Source organism: Ahaetulla prasina, chromosome 6 (assembly GCF_028640845.1).
Source record: "Ahaetulla prasina isolate Xishuangbanna chromosome 6, ASM2864084v1, whole genome shotgun sequence".
Taxonomy (NCBI): Eukaryota; Metazoa; Chordata; class Lepidosauria; order Squamata; family Colubridae; genus Ahaetulla; species Ahaetulla prasina.
The window spans coordinates 42644990-42667087 of record NC_080544.1 but is presented as its reverse complement, the minus strand read 5'-3'; the positions used below and the strand labels follow the sequence as shown (position 1 = coordinate 42667087).

General features: G+C 41.9%; 2 protein-coding genes across 7 annotated transcripts in view; one reads left to right on the top strand and one right to left on the bottom strand.

Moving 5' to 3' along the window:
• The window catches only part of DOCK1 (dedicator of cytokinesis 1), a 513270-nt gene that overhangs the window by 180637 nt on the left and 310535 nt on the right, over nt 1-22098 (top strand). The gene's annotated exons all lie outside the window — the stretch shown is intronic.
• The window catches only part of LOC131201489 (inhibitory synaptic factor 2A-like), a 62693-nt gene that overhangs the window by 17732 nt on the left and 22863 nt on the right, over nt 1-22098 (bottom strand). Inside the window, 1 exon segment of the mRNA XM_058189492.1 lies at nt 2100-2171. Coding sequence (XP_058045475.1) covers nt 2100-2171 — 72 coding nt within the window.

Genomic DNA, 22098 nt, shown 5'->3' with positions numbered 1-22098 from the left:
GTTCTTTAAAAGGACAAGGATAAGGAATCTCTCCTTCCTGGATTTTGAAACATTGATGAACATCTACCGGTAAATATAGGTAGTCCTTTCTTACTGACCATCTGTTCAGCAACCATTTGAAGTTGCAACAGTGCTAAATGAGTGATATTTTAAGACTGATTCACAAAGTTCTGGTTGTCACAGAGCCCTTGCAGTCCTTTTATCTTGATTTAGGTTCTTGGCAACTGGTCACACTCACAACAGTTGCAGAGTCCTGCAGGATTGCAAATTCTTCCTTGCTGGCTTCCCATAAGCAAAGTCAATGAGGAAGCCATCGGAGAAAGTTCCAAATCACTATGGTAAGTCCCCTCGCTTTACTGTACTTACAGGAAGCCCTACACGCCCTATCCTTCTTGTGCTCATGCCCTGCTGTGCCAACCACCTCCAGAATTTCTGGACTCGTGTCTCGCTATGCCAATTACTCTCTTGGCATTCCTGTGCTCATAGCCTGCATCAATTTTCCAGGGCCACCCCCACTCCTTGTAGCCCCCCCACAAACCCTCCTGAGCTCATTTCTTGGGACTTTCACCACTTCCTGAATAATAACCTGCACATCTTGGTTTTAGCAACCAGAACTATTATTGCTAAACAATGTGGACCCATGATGTATTTTATAACTGCAGCACTTAGCAATGACACATCCAGTCCCAACTGCCATTGTAACACTAGGATTACCTGTATGGCTTTCCATGCACAATATTTCAGGATTCTTACAATCACAGTATTTAGTTTGTATCAGTTAAAAAATCTTTATGCAACACTTAATTGCTAAAGGACGGTTGTATAGTTCAAAACATTAGTTGCTTATACACAATTGAAAAGTATGGAGTAAAATTCACCTAAAGCCAATTTATTCTCTAAGAACTTTTGAAGTCAAACGCCTCATCTCATTAATGGCGTGCATTGCACAGGAGAATGAATAGGATGGCATTAGACTCTGCAGCTCAATCGATACTGCACCAATTTATGCTTGATGGATTATGCAAACAGACAGCACAAGATGTATCCTAAAACATCCTACATTATTTCTGGCAATAACTACTCCATAGGTTACTCAGTTAATATAACAAATTTTAATCACTAATTATTCCAGAAAACTGTTCAACAAATATAACGTGCAGCATTCTCATCACTTATAAAGATGATAAAATATAAACAATATATACCACTATGAGGTACTTTAAATGCTACTTAGGCAATATATGTGTACATATTTATGTACATTTATCAACTTATTCTAGTTTTGTAAAGAATAATTAAAATCTATCCTTTTACCAGCTTGCTATTTTTCCAATTTCTGGAGGTATTATTTACAAAGGCAAATCGATACATAATCTATTACAGGTAGTCTTCAGTTAACTACGTAAATTGGGATCAGAAGTTGTTGCTAAACAACACATGAAGCACGTCACATGACAGTGCTGCTTCGTGATGGCTGTTATGGCACTTCTGGATGCTGTCATTAAGCGACTCCTGCAACATCATTAAGCATGACACCCTATGACCCCTTTTGCGACCTTCTGCCAGCTTCTCACATTAATTTTCCTTGTCAGAAGCTGGCAGCGAAAGTCCCAAATGGCAATTGCGTGACCATGGGGAATATGCTTCTGGAACTTTGTTGACCAGTTCTGTGCACATTCACTTAAGACATTCCATTTTTAGGCTATATACATTGCAAATATATGGTGTGTACCTTTTTAAAAAGTTAATGTTCCGAGTATCCATAATTTCCACTGTTACTTGTTTTCAAATTTATTATTGTAGACATCAATAAGTTATTTAAATGAAAAAAAAAGATATTTTGATGAAGTACTTGCTGCAAATTTCTATTCTATTATTGTACAAGTTAATGCATACCACTATCCTCATCTCATTTCTCTTCTTTCTTGTATTTAAATACCTACAAATTAGCTTTATAGTACAGTAAACATTAATTTCCTGTTCTTAAGGGCATTCATGCTGAAATACCAATTTAAAACAGTGGCTTGCATGCAGGTTCTATTACTGAATAAAATCATTTTTATCCAATTTGAAAAGTGGAAACATGAGAAGTTACTTACCTATAGATTATACACGCACTGTTCCTACATGTGTCACAATTGGATGTGTCTTGACCAGTCCGATATGAAAGCCTGAAAATATAAAAACATTATATAGTTAAAAGAATTGCTTCTTCATTGTTTTAAGTGGGTGGAGGTAATTTTAACTTCTCATTGGATTGATTGTCAATTTTGTATCTGCATTTAGGCACGTAAGAATACTTATACGTTTTGATATTCAGGTAACACAGTTTGTTAATATATTGACAATTGAAATCAAATTGCCTAAGCATGATTTACATATTGTGGATGGTACATGCCTGTCACAATGTTTTTATCAGATTTTCTCCATTCAAATGATACATATTGTCCATAAGGGAATGCTGGAATCACATGCAATAAGAATGATATAATTCAGGGGTGAAATCTAAAATTTTTTGCTACCTGTTCTGTGGGTGTGGCTTGGTGAGTGGGTGTGTCCTGTGACTGAGTGGGCATGGCCAACTCAATGTCACTCACAGCCATGCCCACTCAGTCACAACCTCCCCCCACCAAGCCATGCCCACAGAACCCAGTAGGGAAGGAAAAAAATCTATTCTGTCTTTTCCCTTTCCCTCGCCACCTGTTCTCCCTTCACCTAGGCTCCGGAGCTGCCACCTGCCTCAACGGGGTCAAGGAATGCACCATTCTCCAACTCCGGCCTTTCTCCGGAGCTGCCGCCCACTCACCGCCGGCTCGCCCTTCGCCTTTTGTCAGGGGCCGGGGCCCAGGGATGCCCCATTCCCTGAGGCCCTGGAGTCGCCCCCTGCTCGCCTCCTCCTCAACTGGGTCAGGGAATGCACCATTCCCTGACACCAGCCTTGCCCCGGAGCCGCTGCCCACTCTTCCTTCATCACGCGGCATATACTTTCTTTCCTCCAGTGGCTGGCTGCCAGGAAAGGCAAGCGTCCAAAAGTTACTGGAGTTGCTCTCCTTAAATATGCCGCCTTGTTCTATGCGCCGGCTGCGCAAGCGCACACCCAACCTGCCGCTGATAAATAAATGAAATAAACGGTGTGCGCTTGCACAGTCGGTGCATGGAACAAGCAGCAATGGTTGCGGCATATTCAAGGAGAGGAACTCTAGTAACTTTTGGACGCTTGCCTTTCCTGGCAGCCAGCCGCTGGAAGAAAGTAAGTATACGCTGCGTGGCGAAGGAAGAGTGGGCGGTGGCTCCGGGACAAGGCTGGTGTCGGGGAATGGTGCATTCCTCGACCCTGTTGAGGCAGGCGATGAGCAGGGGGTGGCTCTGGGGTCTCAGGGGAATGAGGTATCCCTGGGCCCTGACCAAAGGCAAAGGGGGAACAGGCGGCAAGTGGGCAGCAAGTGGGCAAAGGAAGAGCGGGCGGTGGCTCTGGGGAAAGGCCGGAGTCGGGGAATGGTGCATTCCCTGACCCGGTTGGGGCAGGTGACGGCTCCGGGGCCTCGGGGAATGGGCCCCGGCCACTGACCGAAGAGCGAGCAGGTGGCGAGCTGCCTTCCTGGTGTTCCGGTCGGTGTCCAGCTTGCGAAGGCTGGACTGCGGGCCGTGGAGTGGCCCGGGGGCGTGGCCAGCCAGCGATTGCTACCGGATCGGCGAACCAGAACCAATCTCCGCTACCTACTCGTCCAATCCGGTCCAATCCGGTAGCATTTCACCCCTGATATAATTGGTAAATTTTAGAAGTCATCCAATAAACACATTTCATTGTCAGGGAAGACACACAGATTGCTCTTGTAACTTGCATTCGCACCCTTTGTGCTTTCAGCATTATTACTTGAATTATTACGCATATAACCTAAGTATAGAGTGCAGCTTACCTTAAAGCAATAAATTGGTCACTTTGAAATGAACAGTAATTGCCTGATACAGAGCTCTGATATAGTTTACAAGTTTGGTAAAAACCTAGGTCAAAAGCATATTTTTTCATATCTTTATTGATAAAAATGATTCAAAGCTACATATCACGAAGTATGTGATCATCAGTTCATTTGAAAGAGAAATTAGAGTCAAATATTTCAAATATGTTTAATTGGGCTCTCTATCTAGTTTCAGATCATATTTATGCAGACATTCTGAAAATTCAAAAGGATTCACAAACTTTAAAGCATACTGTAAAATGTAATACCATCTATAATTAGTCTATTGCCCACATATAAATGTCTTATAAATGTTCTGTGTGCCTAATTTCCATCTAAATTTATTACAATATGAATAGAGAAATCATTTAATGTTATTTCAGCAACGTAAAAATCATACAAGAGATTTTAATAATCTGAAATTAAATATTTGTGTTGCACTTTGATTACAGGTAAAGTCATATCTGTTGTTTCAGAATAAAAAGCTTAGCAACATCTATCTTTCTCAATAATTTTACGACTTTTTCCACTTTATGTTTGTACTGAAAACTGCATGACAATGGTATACCAACTATTAGGTGAAACCAAGAATCTTCTGTGAGTGACCAATCAGGATGACCAGTGAAGTGTCCCAAGACCCTTACCAGACCTGTTGCTTCATTGCCCCCAAAGCAAAGAAAAATATAGGCTTTTTGGTTGTGGTATGAGAATCACTCCATAGGAGTCATTGGAGTAATGAATTGTGACATCAGAACAAATGAATCCCTCAGTGATATCTATGGGGTGATGGCCAGCTACATACAGACTAGTGGTGGTGCTGCTACTAAGGAAAAGGTGGGTATAGGAAAGCAGGATAGAACAGTAGGCATAGCAGACAGATCCTCATTTAATGTCAACTTTCTTGGGCTGTCCCTGTACATATACTTTCCAGTTTTGATACTAAAGTTGCTCTGGTTGAAACAAAACAATATACTTAGAGGGTATAAATGATAGGGATGAGCTACTGGATGTCCAAGATAGAAAATGAAATTTGGGTCTCATTTATGGCAGACTGGATATCGTAAATTTCATCCATGGAGTTTGTCAAAAATGTGCCTCTTCCCCTTTCCCTCTATAAAACCTCAGCACCCAGTATCAGTATGTTACATTTGTTTCAAATGAACATTATATTAGTCATTTCCATAACTACAAAACTTTCAACTACACAAATTTCTCTTAGCTGCACAAACATTTAGGTGAAAGAAGCAGCACTAGTTCTAATTATGGCAAGACAGATAAAAAAGACTAGCAATATGATGTCCAGGCATTATTGGTATCTGTAAACTGATAAGAGGTTCTTAATAGCTCTTCCCCAATACTGGGCTGCAATTTTTTTTATATCCCTGCTTTCATTATATCATCATTTTTCAGACCAAGAACAGTGGTGAAATCTAAAGATTTTCGCTATCGGTTCTGTGGGCGTGGCTTGGTGGTCATGTGACTGGTGGGCATGGCCAACTTGACGCTACTCATGTCACTCACTGTCAGAGCCAGGACCTGCACATTCTCCCCTTCTGAAGCCCCCAACACTTTGAGTTTCCCTCTGCCATCTGGCTTGACTACCCAAGCAAACCTCGGAGCCTTCTCTTGCCCCACTCTCCATCCCGGAGAGCTGCACATCCCTCCCCCACCAATCCTCTGTACAAACCATCTGCCCCATTTCTTCAAAGGTAGAGCCCCTCCCTTGCAGGGTGATCGAAAGAGGGGAGGGGGATGCTGCAGAAAAGGCCACCTTCCACCCGGGTCTCCTCCTGCAGTCAAGCGCGCCCAGCCATGTATGCTCTTTCCTCAAATGGGCTGTGCATGGGGCACTTGGAGAGAGCAAGAGAGCTTTCCAACCTCTGGTTTTGTGTGTGAGAGAGACAGAGGGAAGGAGTGATATGAAGCTGAGGCACTCAAACTTCTGGCAGCGGCAGGGGCAGCTTCTGAGCAGCCCTGAGTCAGCCAGCTCCTATTCCCAGAGTCTTGCTGTTCTCATCGCCCACCCCAAGCAGCGGCAGGCTCTGCAGGACAACAGGGCCTCTCATTTTTCCTACAGTATTGTGTACGCTTGCTACCTCTGCTTGTAAGCAGCGATCTTCTCTACTTCTCTCAGGACACTGGTGCAGGCACCATGCATTGCTTGTGGGGGTTGAGCAGGTAAGCCACTGTCACACCACTCCCCCTCGCTTTCCCGAGCACAGAGCCGAGGCCGTGTGCTTCCTCTCTGGGCTGGTTACCCGCATGCAGCATTGCCCAGCTGCCAGTGAGGACAAAGCAGCCAGCCCAGCTTGGGCTTGGGGTGGTAGGAAGGAAGAAGGGAAGGAAGGAAGGAGAGAGGGAGAAAAGAAGGAAATAATCTGAGGAGGAGTATAAACACAAGGTTTTGCACCAGGTGGCTGGCCCTGCAGCGGCAGCCTGAATGGCCCAACTAAAGTTGTGTTCACTGGTGATTGTTGGCATGGGGGCCTCGGCTACAGCGCTGCTCCAGCCCGCCAGCCCAAGCCCAAACTGGGCTGGCTGCTCTGTCCCCACCAGGCTGATCAATGCGTGCTGGGCATTGAGTGGCTGTCGGCTACGTGGCTTTTTGCTGGTGGCCAGCTTGGAGAGGAAGCGCACGGCCTTGGCTCTGCGCTCGGGGAAGTGCCATGACAGAAGCTTACCTGCTGAGCCCCGACAAGCGATGCATGATGCCCGCACCAGCATCCTAAGAGAAGCAGAGAAGATCACCGCTTGCAAGCAGACAAGCAGAGGTAGCAAGCGTACACCATGTCAGCTTTGGAAGCCATACTAGGCCGAAGGCTTCCACACGCTGCCACTCTTCCTGATGTAGGAAAGTAGGGGTTTTCTGGAACGCTGACACACCACACTCTGGGAAAAATGAGAGGCCCTGTTGTCCCGCAGAGCCTGCTGCTGCTTGAGTGGTGGGGGCGAGAACGGTGAGACTCAGGGTGTAGGTCAGGTGGAGCTGGCTGACTCAGAGCTGCTCAGAAACTGTCCCCACCACTGCCAGAAGTTTCAGTACCTCTGCTTCAGATCGCTCCTTCCCTCCCCCCCTCTCTCTCACACACAAAAACAGAGGTTTGAGAGCTCTCTTGCTCTCTCTCTCTCCAAGCGCCCCATGCACAACCCATTTGAGGAAAGGGCACGCACAACTGGACACATTTGCCTGCAGGAGGAGGCGCAGCGCAATGGGGTTGTTTTGTTCACCACGGTGGTGCTTCGGGAGGGCAGGCAGACATCCGCAGCTGACAACTATAATGAATACATCCTCCTGCCCTCCCAAAGCACCACCACCACCATTCACTTTCATTTTGCGGCAGGAGAATGAAGAAAGCGAATGATGGTGCCGCGATGGTGCTCCAGGAGGGCAGGCGGACGTCTGCAGCCAGGCGGGGAGGGCGGCGAGAGCAGTGGCAGCCCATTCCAAGCGCAGTGCATGGAGGTGGCGGGCAAGGCAGCCCCAGCGTGCCTGTTGAGCGGGCAACCAGGGGCAGGGCCATCAGGAATGATTGGTACCAGTTCGGCAAACTGATGCCAATCATGACTACTGGTTCACCTGAACTGGTCTGAACCTGTAGGATTTCACCCGACCAAGAGGAATATATACATGTATAGTAACAAAATATAACCCACCCACCCCCAAAAGTCCTACCCTTGTTAAATTAATCAGGCTGTAATCTTTAATTTAAGCCTTATTTCAGAGTAAGAAAAGACAAAATACTTATGCGCATGTATTATATTATGTGGCCTTGAAATATGAGAGACTCTGAAACAAAGAAGCCATGCTTAATATTCTTGGTTGTCTCAATAATTTCATGCATATTTATATATTGTCTTGCTTTGACTTTTATTTGTGAGTGCATTAGAGATTGCATTATTTTAAATCCAGTTAAGAATCCAAAGAAGTTTAAATGGGGTACCAGGAACAAAAATGACCTTTAAATTTGCTTTTCTCAAATTTCCCAATTTATGCAGCCATAAATTATCTTTTTATTTGCGCAGAGCTGTCAGATATACAACTGCAGAGAAAATGAAATAGTTCCTTGCCCCTAAAGCTCTGACTTTTTTTTTTCAGGGGAAAACGGGGGAATGCATATACACTCAATTGCTGCAGGTAGCCCCTTTCTTTTCTTGTGAAGGTAGATAATGTTTCAATAGGGTATTTGCTGTGGAATAGAAAATTAGAAAACTAACTTTACAACTTGGATCATTTGCTTTTCTGGCTCACAATACAAAGTAATATTGGATGTCCTGAGTTCAGATACATTCAGATTACCTTATTATGGCCACAGATTAGTTCAGTGATGGCTAACCTTTTGGTCCTACCAGAAGTTGGCAAATGGGGGGCTCCGGGGGGGGGAAGGCTGTTTTCGCCCTCCCCAAGCTCCTAGAAAGGCTCTGGAGGCTCGGAAGAGCAAAAAATGGGCCTTCCGACCCCACTGAAAGTTGGCAAATGGGCCGTTTCGGCCTCTGGGGGGGTGGGGAAGGCAGTTTTCACCTTCCCCAAGCTCCTAGAAAGGGTCTAGAGGCTGGGGAGATGGAAAAATGGGCCTCCCACCCCCGAGGCAGGAAACAGCCTGTTTCCATACTTCCAGTGGGTCCAGAAGGCCCAAAAATTAGAGCTGAACTTGCGAGCCTACCAATATGGCTATGTGTGCCACCTGTGGCATGCGTGCCATAGGTTCGCCATCAAGGGACTAGTTCAATCAGATTTTTTTAAATTATTTATTTATTTATTTATTATTCAAAATTTTATACCGCCCTATCTCCCAAAGGACTATTACAGCCTAATAAAAACATAAGAATAAATACAAGTTAAAACAACATTTAACAAACTTATTACACTAGGCCAAATTTAAAAATATCGTTAAAATAATACAAAACCCCATTTAAAAACTAGTATATAAATATATATATTATAAATGTAAATAAAAAAATAAAAAAAACCTAAATTTAAAACTAAAACCCTAGGCCAGCCCTGCACAAATAAATAGATGTGTCTTAAGCTCGCGACGGAAGGTTCGAAGGTCAGGAAGTTTATCTTCCTGGGGGAAGATAAATATTTTCTAATTCTAACTGAAGATGAATAATGCTGTGCCAAAGATCTTCTGCATGTTTTACATTCCAAAGATATTGCATGGCTTAAGGTCAAACCTTTCAGACGACTGGTATAACCTAAAAATAACTAACTCTAGGAATTCCCACTAATAGCTCACAATATCGGGTATCATGATACACATTTTCCTAAATCCATTGAACTTTCTATTTGACAGAATAGTTTAGCAGACTTCACTTCAGAAACAAGGGGCAAAATTTCTGTTCAGGCACCCCATAGTGCTTTAGTCAAATTAATCTGGGTGATTCATGTCAATTTTTATCATAACATCCCAACTGACAATTGGATGAACTTAAATCATTTACATAATTATAAAAGTGACATAACATTGATGGCCTATGATGTAAATTATTATTTAACTGATATGAGGCTTAATGGATAGCTATTCCCGATTAATATGAGGATTTTATATGTTCTTTTAATGTTCTGAAAGAGGTACACAAGAATTAATGAAAACATAGCTTTAGTTCTTTAAAATGAACCAGCTTCCCATAGGGCCAGAATGGGCCAGAAATACAATCCTTTCCTTTTTTATATAATTGTACAGCTAGTTGAAAAAGAAAAAGAATTGAGTCTGAATCGTAGGAAAATAGTCTTTCTGTGGTCTTTCTTTTAGTATAACAATTTATATTGTGTGAAGAACTAGGTTCAGAATAGGATTATTTCCTTCAGAAGCTGGACCCAGTGACAAGGCTGAGTCACATCTACCAAATTGAAATGTCATTTTCAATGAACAGTTAGCTGAATAAAAAGCATGCTTGCCATAAAAAAAAAACCTGTCTCTGATGAAATCCCCATTCTGGTCCAGTATAAACTTTCATTTTCAGGATTGATTCTGAAGGAGTTTAAGGCTCTTTTTGCTTTTCCTGGACACCTGAACTTAAGAACATTTATTGGACCATTGCTGTGCATTATAATATATTTAATATAGGGAAGTTTCTAATAACTTTGTCTCTGGCTAATAAACTTTTAGAGCAATATTTTCTCAGACTTTATCAGTAATTAGCCAGAAACTGAACAATGTAATTACAATCACTCAGGTCTTACCCAAGAAGAAATGGTTGTGCAACATATTCTATTGAATCCTAGCCAAATTAATTTAAACAGAAATTACTTTATTTTCAAAGGTTAGGTAGAATGATAATATTAATGGTATAACTTATACAGCAGTTTGAGATAAATTTCAACCTTCAGAAATACATTATTGGTGAGAATCCCCAGCTGAATTAGTTCTTAGGTGTTCTGAGATTTTATTTCATAAACTGTGACTAAAAGCTCCTGGCCAAATGCAGAAATTAATAACACCCTAATTACATAAAGGAAAACTTTTTTGTCCAATCAGATTCTAGAGAATATCATAATGTGGCCCACTTTGGGATCAGTAATGCTAAACAATAAATTATGATTTATTTAGTTCTAATTACAATTTGCTACAATGAACATCTGATTTGAAGTCCGATTATAAATATTACTACCTCTTATCGTGTACGGGTTGGAAAAATAGAATTATTTAAATAATATGTTTTTAGTTTCACTAGGATCTGGGCACTTAGGAAAAAAATTGCAAGTAGTCCACACTTAACAACCATTTAACATAACATAACATAACATAACATAACATAACATAACATAACATAACATAACATAACATAACATAACATAACATAACAACAGAGTTGGAAGGAACCTTGGAGGCCTTCTAGTCCAACCCCCTGCCTAGGCAGGAACCCTACACCATCTCAGTCAGATGGTTATCCAACATTTTCTTAAAAATTTCCAGTGTTGGAGCATTCACAACTTCTGCAGGCAAGTCGTTCCACTTATTAATTGTTCTAACTGTCAGGAAATTTCTCCTTAGTTCTAAGTTGCTTCTTTCTTTGATCAGTTTCCACCCATTGCTTCTTGTTCTACCCTCAGGTGCTTTGGAGAACAGCCCGACTCCCTCTTCTTTGTGGCAACCCCTGAGATATTGGAACACAGCTATCATGTCTCCCCTAGTCCTTCTTTTTATTAAACTAGACATACCCAGTTCCTGCAACCGTTCTTCATATGTTTTAGCCTCCAGTCCTCTAATCATCTTTGTTGCTCTTCTCTGCACTCTTTCTAGAGTCTCAACATCTTTTTTACATCGTGGAGACCAAAACTGGATGCAATATTCCAAGTGTGGCCTTACCAAGGCATTATAAAGTGGCACTAACACTTCACGTGATCTTGATTCTATCCCTCTGTTTATGCAGCCCAGAACTGTGTTGGCTTTTTTAACAGCTGCTGCACACTGCTGGCTCATATCTAAATGGTTATCCACTAGGACTCTAAGATCCCTCTCACAGGTACTACTATTGAGCAAGGTACCACATATATGGTACTGGTGCATTTTGGTTTTTTGGCCTAAATGTAGAACCTTACTTTTTTCACTGTTGAATTTCATTTTGTTACATAGCGCCCAATGTTCAAGTCTGTCAAGATCTTTCTGTAACTTGAGCCTATCTTCTGGAGTGTTGGCTAGTCCTGCCAGCTTGGTATCATCTGCAAATTTGATGAGTTCCCCATCTATCCCCTCGTCCAAGTCATTGATGAAGATGTTGAAAAGTACTGGGCCTAAAACAGAGCCTTGGGGTACTCCACTGCATACTTCCCTCCATCTGGATGTAGTTCCATTGAGGACTACACGTTGAGTGCGGTTGGTCAGCCAGTTACGAATCCATCTGGTGGTGGTGCTGTCTAACCCACATTTTTCTACTTTATCTAGTAGTAGTTATGGTTATGGTCTACTTTATCAAATGCTTTACTGAAGTCCAAGTAAATTATATCGACAGCATTCCTCTGGTCTACTAATTTTGTCATTTTGTCAAAGAATGCGATAAGATTAGTCTGGCATGATCTGTTTTTGACAAACCCATGTTGGCTTTTGGTTATTACTTTGTTTGCTTCTAGGTGTTTGGTGATTCGTTGCTTGATTATCTTTTCCAGAATCTTCCCGGTATTGAGGTCAGGCTGATAGGTTTTTTTTTTCCTTTTTTGAAGATTGGAACTACATCAGCTCTTTTCCAGTCCTCTGGCAGTTCCACTATGCTCCAGGTTCTCTGAAAGATATAGTTCAGTGGTTCTGTGATCTCGTCTGCCAGTTCCTTCAGAACCTTGAGGTGTAATCCATCCGGTCCTGGTGATTTGAACTCGTCTAGGGTAGACAGGTGTTCACTTACCATTTTCTTCCCTATTTTAACTTGTGTTTCTAATCTGTTTTTTGTAGTGCTGTTTTTGATAGGTTGGATTGTTTTTTCCTTTTGTGTAAAGACAGATGCAAAATATGAGTTAAGTAGATCTGCTTTCTCCCTGTTGCTTGTCATCTTCTTGCCACTTTCATTTGTTCAGTCACTGTTCAAAATTACAAAAGTATTGAACGGAGGGACTTATGATCTGTGCCTGGACTTACAGCTGTTGCTGCACTCCCACAGTCATGTGATTGCGATCTGGCCCTTGTCAACCAGCTCACACTTATAGCAGGTTGCCAAACGGCTTTTGCAATCTTCCCTCCAAGTAGGGCCACAGACTGCTATCTGGTTCCTGACTGAAAAAGTCTGTCTTGAAATCCAAGCTTGGATTTTTGCTTGCATTTTGAGATGGCCTTATTTCAGCTACCGTCCGTGAGAGCAAAAGTCCTGCCCGCCTTATGGGATGGCGTTTCTCTGGCAGGCAGGACGAAAATTGCAGCTCTGGAATGGAGAAAAGAAATTCGGGAAACAAAGGTTTTCTCCAGCCCCAGTGCTTCAGTTCTCTTCTGCACATGAACAACCTCTCTGTCCATTGAACAATCATGCCTGGGAAAACAATACCTGCAACAATTTACGATCTAAATTCCAATTTGAAATTGTGGATGTAATTCAAGGCCTACCTGTATTTAAGTGATACTACTGAGTAATACTTAGAAAGTGATGGTAAACACAGTTCAGAATAATGTACCAATAAGCAAACATTTGTTACTCTGAACCACAAGACAGTATTCTTGACTGAGTGCAGCATTTCATTGCAAAGCATTAGCAAAGTTTTTAAATGTATCTTCCATTTAGTTCAACAGAATGATTTCTATAGCTGCAGTTCTATCAGGCTAGAAACCAGAAGACTCTGACTGCTAGTCCTGTTTTAGACCAGTCATGCTCCCTCAGCCAACCCCATCCCACATGATTGCTGTTGTAGGGAAAATAGGAAGAGGGAGGAGTATTATGTATTCCTGCCATGAGTTATTTATAGAAATAATAAAAGTGGGATTTAAAAAATATGCAAAACAACTTTGGTGAATTACATAGTTAACATTTTCTCTATTAGACTTTCTTTGTACTAGAGTAGTACTGCTATATATTACCATTTCAAAAAAAAATGATTTTAGAATGTGAAATTGCATTCCCAATAGGAATATCTACTTTGGCTATAAATTCTTCTAATTGAAGTTTCAGTGTATTTATAGATTTCAGTTTGTACACATATAAACATTAAGAAGATAGATCAGAACAATACAAAGCTGAAAGCAACAATAAATGTTTGCTCTTTCATAGATAGATGAATATTTTGTCCTAAAAAGTGTATACAAAATAAATTCATCTATAAAATCCACATTATTCAACAGCTATGGAATAAATCTGAATACATTTTAGAAAATATTACTTATATGCAACTTTTCAGTTTATTAGATTTGGTGAAAAACTACATAATTTTGTATACCATACCCACAATGTCACACATCCACTCTAATGAAATAGGTATCAATTTTGCAGTGTAAAAGTTTGAAAATCCAGATAGTTGTTTTAAATTTCAGTTTACTTTTTACCACATTTAATTACCATATTGGAGTATTGAGATTATATGACTGTCTCATGAATGTTTTCATATTTTGTGTGGAATTCCGTAATATACCAGCAGAAGTTCATTCTGTCTACAGAAAGGGACAAGGCCAACAGCATCTCCTATGTAACTCATTCTTGCTCTCAAAATTTCCTCTGCAGAGTTCCTTTCCCCACCTCTTAGATTATTTTACATATTCCAGTAAAACTTTTAAGAGAAAGGGGAATTAAATCCTCCCATCCAAGCGAATCTCCAGCCAAACCCAACATGTTATTCAGCATCTTCATGAAATTGCTAGAAGTGGGATGAGATATCAGCAGGATGATGATGATGATGAACTGTACAACACAACTTCAGTCTGCTCTAAGCAAACTATGGAAGTATTGACTCAGTATTTGGAGGCTGTGAGGGGCTAGATAGGACAAAACAAATTCATATTAAATCCTTGCAAGACAAAGTTAATAAAAGAGGTGAATAATAGGTGCATATATATCTCAAATATCCTTAAGAGGAGTGCAGGAGAGCTAATTTTAGAACTGGTATAAAGTTGTAGATGAAGGTTCCAACTTGAACAGTCCCAAAGTTGGCTGCAGACAGGGCTACGCTCCTCTGAATAAGCAAGTATGCAAACATGGGGCCTTGGACATGGATTATTATTTTTCAAGTATGAGGTGGAAACCTGATCATGAGGGTTTTACCCAATTTCACCAAGCGCTCCAGCTGACCTAGATCATCATGCATCAATGAATTTTTATGAACTTGCAAGTAAATTAAAGCAATGTACTTTACATGGGTTCCTTGAAAATTTAGTTGTAATGGGTTCAAATTATAGTGACCTGATTGCTAGCAACATGAAGTGGATTTAATAAAGTTACACCTTTGTTGAGATTACTGCGTTGATTATTATATAGGCCACAGGGAATGACCTTGAAGGCAAGAGGAAGAGCTTCTACCAAGGCAAATAAGCAAAGTTTGAGCCTGGGCCAAGAAACTAATTTGAGAAACCATCCCAGAAGAGCCCCTCCCTAGTTCACATAAAGTGAGAAAGGAAGAAACACATTAAGACTTGTAGGACTTACTATAGCAGTTATAATAAAAGTAGTCTTCTTCAATGTAGCATTGCTTTCAATAGTGCCTAGAGTTCTGGCTTTTAATCTTTAAAGCCCTCCATGACTTAGTACTACAAGTCCTCAAATCGTTTTTCCTATTAGGATCAGGTTTACCTGTGTTCCCATCCTAAAAATTGTTGCTGGACATTTTATCCCTTGCAAGGTAAAGAGAAAGATGCCTGGAGCAGAGGTGAAATCCAGCAGGTTCTGGAGAACCGGTAGCGGAAATTTTGAGTAGTTCAGAGAACCAGCAAATACCACCTCTGGCTGGTCCCAGAGTGGGGTGGGAATGGAGATTTTGCAGTATCCTTCCCCTGCCACACCCACCAAGCCACGCCCACCAAGGCAAACTACGCCCACAGAGCCGGTAATAAAAAAAATTGAATTTCACCACTGGCCTGGAGGCACACTTCAGCATGACCCATGATTGTTATGCTTATATATATGATAGGTAAAATAAAGGTTTCCCTCGCACATGGCTCTAGGGGCCAGTGGTCATCTCCGTTTCAAAACCTAAGAGGCAGCGCTGTCCGAAGATGTCTCCATGGTCATGTGGCCGCATGACTAAACGGCAAAGGTGCATGGAACGCTGTTACCTTCCCACCAAAGGTGGTCCTTATTTTTTTATTTGCATTTTTTACTTGCTTTCAAACTGCTAGGTTGGCAGAAGCTGGGACAAGTAACTTTGAGCTCACCCTGTTATGCGGCACTAGGGATTCAAACCGCTCAACTGCTGACCTTTCGATTAACAAGCTCAACGTCTTAGCCACCGCCTACACACACACACACACACACACACACACACCTCCATATGTATATATATATATATATATATGATGGGTGACAATATAAATATTGTATATAAAAAAAGGAATTCCCAAATCAATGTGGAAATAACAACTAGATTGTCTCTCTTATAGAAAATAGAAGCAATAATACCAGATAAAATGTTTATATTAACAAGGCATGTAAAGACTTTATCTAAAAGTTGTTTCAGTAGGTTCATATCAAACATATTATACCTATGTCCAGGATTTGGCTATATTCTAATTTTTTTCAATCTTTTTTAGAGGTATTCCAGTTATAAACCTGAATGAAGCAAGGCCCAACTCAGAATTAACAAACACAATAGTACTATGCTAATTCAGTAATGAAAATACAGTAAATATTAGTTTATATCCCATTTCTATCCTGCCTTACCTTAAATGATCAGGAAGTTTAAGAAAAGTAAAACCTTAAATCACATCAATACTAATACATTAATACATTCCATAAGCAATCCAGATCCACCATCTGTTGGAAAAAGGTATTCTTAATAACGTTCCAGAAAGTAGGCAAAATAGGTTGCCCTTTATCTCATGATATCTTATAACATACATTGATTTATTTATTTAATATAAAATATGGTAAGATATTTTATAATATATATTTTATTACTATTTCTGAAATGGGAATAGTTTGCATTTTTGGCATGGTTACAAAAATTAATTGCCAGGAAATGCAAACATTATTATCTTCCTATAGATGATGTGGAAGGGAGAAAATACCGATTTTTCAGAGTATAAGACACACCTTTTTACCCCCAAAAAGAGGGTGAAAATCTGGATGTGTCTTATACTCCGAATGTAGTTCCACCCTTCGGAAGTTGTTGGCCTCCACGCATCACATTTTCTGGTGATTTCAGGCGGCGAGGATCCTCACATTGCCAAAAATGAGCATCACATTTTCGGTCTCCACACACTGGGAGATGGACAGCGGAAATGGTTAGGGTGCTGTTTGGAACCGGCCGAAAACCCCCACTGCTGCGTTTTCATGAAGACGTGAGGCTCTATGAATTGCATTGGGGAGGAAAATGCGATGGAGGTGATGCTCTTGTGAAGCAAGCGCTTCTGCGCAAGAGGTAGCTCACCGCCCGGCCTGCCCTTTCTCCAGATGACCCAGTCTGAGGGCAGTCGGCTTCTGCTCCTGATCCGGGAGATGGTCCTGCTCCTGGTTCTGCTCCTGGTCCGGGTGCGCTTCAAGGTTTTGGTAACCACCTTTAAAGCGCTCCATGGCATAGGGCCAGGTTACTTACGGGACCGCCTATTGCTACCGAATACCTCTCACCGACCCATGCGCTCTCACAGAGAGGGACTCCTCAGGGTGCCGTCAGCTAGGCAGTGTCGTCTGGCGACACCCAGGGGAAGGGCCTTCTCTGTGGGGGCTCCCACCCTCTGGAACGAACTCCCCCCAGGACTCCGTCAACTTCCGGACCTCCGAACCTTCCGTCGCGAGCTTAAAACACATTTATTCATCCGCGCAGGACTGGATTAGATTTTAAATTTTAAATTTATATTGGTTTTTAATGGGTTTTATTATTTATACTGCTTTTTAATAATTCAGCCTTTTAGAATAAGTTTTTTTATTGTTATTTTAATTTGTATTTATATGTTTTTACTTGCCTGTGAACCGCCCTGAGTCCTTCGGGAGATAGGGCGGTATATAAATGTGATTAATAAATAAATAAATAATAAATAAGATGGATCTGGCCAGGAGAAAGAGAAAGTGAGACTGCAGAAAAGGAGGAGGAGGGCTCTGCGAATTGCTTTGCGCAATCAGGGAGGAAAAAGAACATTGCCTCCATGCATTGCGTTTTCTGGCGTTTTCCTCCTCAATTCCCCCAAAACGATTTGCAGAGCCGCGCACCCTTCTCCTCCTCCTTTTCCGCAGTCTCACTTTCTCTTTCCTCCTGGCCAGAACAGCCTCCTGGGCCAGAAGCAGAAGACGACTGCCCTCAGTCTGGGTCATTTGGAGAAGGGGCAGGCCTGGCAGCAAGCACCTTGCCTTACGCCTCTCATGCAGAAGCGCCCACTTCACAAGAGCATTGCCTCCATGCATCACGTTTTCCGGGATTTTCCTCTTTGATGCAATTCACAGAGCCGCGCACCCTAAAAGGGAAGAAGAAAACTGCGCTGATCCATTTCGGGTGGTCAAAACGCCAAGCGGCTGTGGGGAGCTGAGACATTTCTCCTTCACGCCTCCCTCCTGCCAGCTGCTCAGCGCAGTTCAGTTTAAGAGAGCAAGGGGGAGGGGAACCAACTTAAACTGCAGATGGAGCCCCTCTGGGCACAAAGACTGTTTGGGAGGAGAAGGTGGCTGTGGAGGTAAGAATGTAGGTGCAAGGGAAGGCACAAGGACAAGGGGGGACTGCAGGAGAAGAAGCCCTTCTTCCAGCAACAGGAGTGTGTGTGTTCTCAATCTTAATCTCCCACGATTTCTCTCAATCTCCCTGTGCGACATAGGGTGACCGTCGTCCGTGCAGACCACCTGCAGGCTTCAGTTGTGCTGAGTGGGCTTGCATCTTCAAGGAACTGGGGGCTTGCTGGGGGCTGCGCAGGTGGTGTAAGGCAAGGTGCTGCCACCAGAAAACTGTTGCCGCGATCTCCGCTGCCTGGAACTGCCCGAAAACACGATGCTCTTCCTTTGCCTCTGCACACCCCATTTTTGGAATCAGGGAGGCAGCCAAGATCTACAGGCAGCGAAGATCGTGGCAACAGGGTTTTTGGGTGGCAGCGCCTTGCCTTTTGCCCCCTGCACAGCGCCTGCTTCACCAAGCAAGTCCCGACTTTCGCGCTTCCCCAGGCTGCTTCCGGAATCAGGGTCCGACCAAGGCAGCAAAGGCACAGGGGGCTTGCTGGGAAGCCCGGCACTGTGTTTACAAGATGGCGGCGTCCAGGAGGACTGAAGTGCAGCATCTCTATGAGGTCTTGCTGCGAGAAAGCCAGGCTTTCAGTGCTTCCAGCTATAGGTAGGAAGACGGGGTGTCTCGAGAGTGGAGCTTTTGGTGCCAAGTCCCTCTTCTGCCTGCATGAAAGTCATCCCCCACCACACCCTATCTACTCCAGTTAAATAGAGTGATAGAATTGGTTTTAAACCGATAAAAAGATCTGTGCTACCGTTATCAAAATCCGAATGGAAGTGAGGATGCCGCTGATCCTGATGCTGGCAGAGGCAGAATTCTTGTTTTTTTGTTTTCCTCCCCCAAAATTAAGGTACGTCTTATACTCCAAAAAATACGGTAGCTACTTTTTCATAAAGAAAAGTAAACAAAGATTCATATTATCCTCTTCAAATATATAAGGCTTACTTTGTAACCCCAATTTTTAATAGAAGATAACTACACATTTCCACAATGCAAGCATTAGTTACTGTCATCTGGAGGCTGCCTATAGCATCACTGATTTTGTTATTGAATTTGACAAGAATCAGGAATAGGTACAATAATCCATTTAGTAAAATATTTACAGTACATAATAATAGCTCAGCTGGATCAGGCCAAAGCCTGTCATATTTCACAATTTTGTTTTTCACAATGACCATTCTGATGTTTCTCAAATATTCTGAAGCGTAAGGTGAAAACTTGCTCCTCTGGCATTTGGAGGCATCCCCAATATGGAGTAACCACTGAATCTCAAAATTAGTATCTCTTGTAATACATAGGCTCTATGAATTTATGCATCGAAGTTACTGGTCTTAGATCAGTGATGGCAAACCTGTTTGGCACCAAGTGCCCAAACTAGAACATGCATGCGCTGGAGCGCTGGAAAAAGGGCGCATGTGCATGCCAACCAGCTGGTTTTTGGGTTTCCAGCACTCTGGTGCACGCAAAGACCAGCTGCCGACAGTGTCCAAAGAGGGCTCTGTGAAACCAGAAGAGCAGCTAGCGATGGCAGTGTGCCCACAGTAGGGGCTCTGGATACCACCTCTGGCATGTGTACGATAGGTTCGCCATCACAGTTTTAGATAATGACTTCCACTTATGTTCTATGTAATGTTTGTTTAGAAATTGTTTTAATCAATTTAAATAGCTGGCACTTGGCCCTGATATCTAAAGGATAAATATGTTTCTCTGTTCAAAAGGATGTTTCTCTGTTCACATTTTCTATACAATGCATGATTTAAAATTCCCTCTTCATCATATCCTTCCTCCTATGCTCTAAACATTTTACCCTTCATTTATCTATTATATTTTTTCCCCTTGCTAGTTATAAACATCTCAAACCCACAACTGGAAACATAAAATTAAAAACTTTTGCTTCTATATGCCCAATTTACTTTACTTAAATTACTATTTGGTTAATCATTTACTCAGTTCAAAAAGTGCCTTACAGAGCTCTTTACAATCATACATTTAACCACCTAGAATAAAGTAGCTTATTATCTGCAAATTTGATTAGCAAAAGTTACACCCAACTCAAGATTATTTAAGAATAAATTAAAAAGCCCCAATCCCAGAACTGATCCCAGCACCAATCCCAGAACTGAAAGAACACATATTCTTTCTCGGCATTCAAAATAATTCTCTTTTCTTTTTCATTCTGTTTTAATCAATTAATCCATAAAACAGGTCCACTTGTCTCAAGACTGCTAAGTTTACTTAAAAACCTTTGATGAGGTATTAGGCAAAGTTATATTTGCCAGCTCTGTCTATCTCTTTGGTAATAAAGTGTTCTGTGTACAATTTATTCACTTTTTCTCTTGCTTCTATAGCCATCTTGAACATTTTTTTAATTCTTTCGTTGATAAATGTCTAACCACTTCTCTACCAGGTTTTTGGTTAATATATATTTAAAGATGTTCTGATTGCAATTGCGCCCCCCCCCCCAAATTCACTAAATTTATTTTGACATTTCTGAAGGTGGGAATTTAGTTTGGGTGCTTCAGCTATCAGATCTATTCCTTAGGGTGAAGCTATTCTGGAGCAAGTCCAGTTTCAAAAATAAGTATAGATAGTCCTCAACTTCAAACAACAATTAAGCCCAAAATTTCTGTTGTTAATCCAGACAGTTGTTAAGTGGGTTTTGCCCCATTTTATGACCTTTCTTGCTGCAGTTGTTAAATGTTGTTAAATTAGTAATATGGTTTAAAGTGGCTTTCCGATTGACTTTGCTCAACTGAAGGTCGCAAATGGTGATGATCCCGAGACACTGTAACCATCATAAATTTGAATCAGTTGCCGAGCATCTGAATTTTGATAATGTTTCCATGGAGATGCTGAGATGGTCGTAAGTGTGAAAACCTGTCATTAGTCACTTTTTTCATTGCTGTTGTAACTTTAAATGGTCACTAAACGAATGGTTGTAAGCCGAGGACTATCTGTAAGTTCCAGTAATTTTAGATACAAATATTTGAACTATATGAAAGAAAATTTTTACATTGATGTTCATCTCTGACCAAGCTCTTCTCAGCATTAATTGCACAGTGGTTTCTATTTCTATTTTGGCTCAGTGATTACTTCTTCCATTACAAAATGAAACAAAAGGCAATATAAGCCCTTTACTTTTGGCTAAGTGTATTCGCTAAACAAATGTATTATGTTTACATATCCCAATAATTAATCAGTATTCCAAATGATTAAGAACAAAACCTACAATAGTTTTGCAGTGTCTCATTTAAGAGAAGTTCAGTGAATTCTCATTACAGTAGTAATTTCTTTGGTTTATGCTCATTTTCGCCATCTAGTGGCCCATGTGACCTTCAATATGAAATTAAATGATAACCAGGTATATTTAGTTATTTATGGTATACCAGAGGTCTCTACTCTGATATCAGAATTCACAATGGCCACCACATGTTTACTGGACCCGTGCCCCTCCTGGCTGGTGCTGGCCACTCGGGAGGTCACACGAGGCTGGCTCAGGCGATTCGACCGCTTCTTTGGTGGAGGTGTCTTCCGGCCGCCTTGAAAGAGGCGGTGGTGAGGCCCTCCTTAAGAAGCCTTCCTGGACCCGGCTGTTTTAGGTAACTATCGTCCGGTCTCCAACCTTCGCTGCGGCGAAGGTTGTAGAAATATGGTGGCATATCAGTTTCCCTTACACCTGGATGAAACTGTCTATCTAGACCCGTTCCAGTCCGGTTTCCGGCCCGGTTACAGCACGGAGACGGCTTTGGTCGCGTTGGTGGATGATCTCTGGAGGGCCAGGGATAGGGGTTGCTCCTCTGCCCTGGTCCTATTAGACCTCTCAGCGGCTTTCGATACCATCGACCATGGTATCTTGCTGCGCGGTTGGAGGGATTGGGA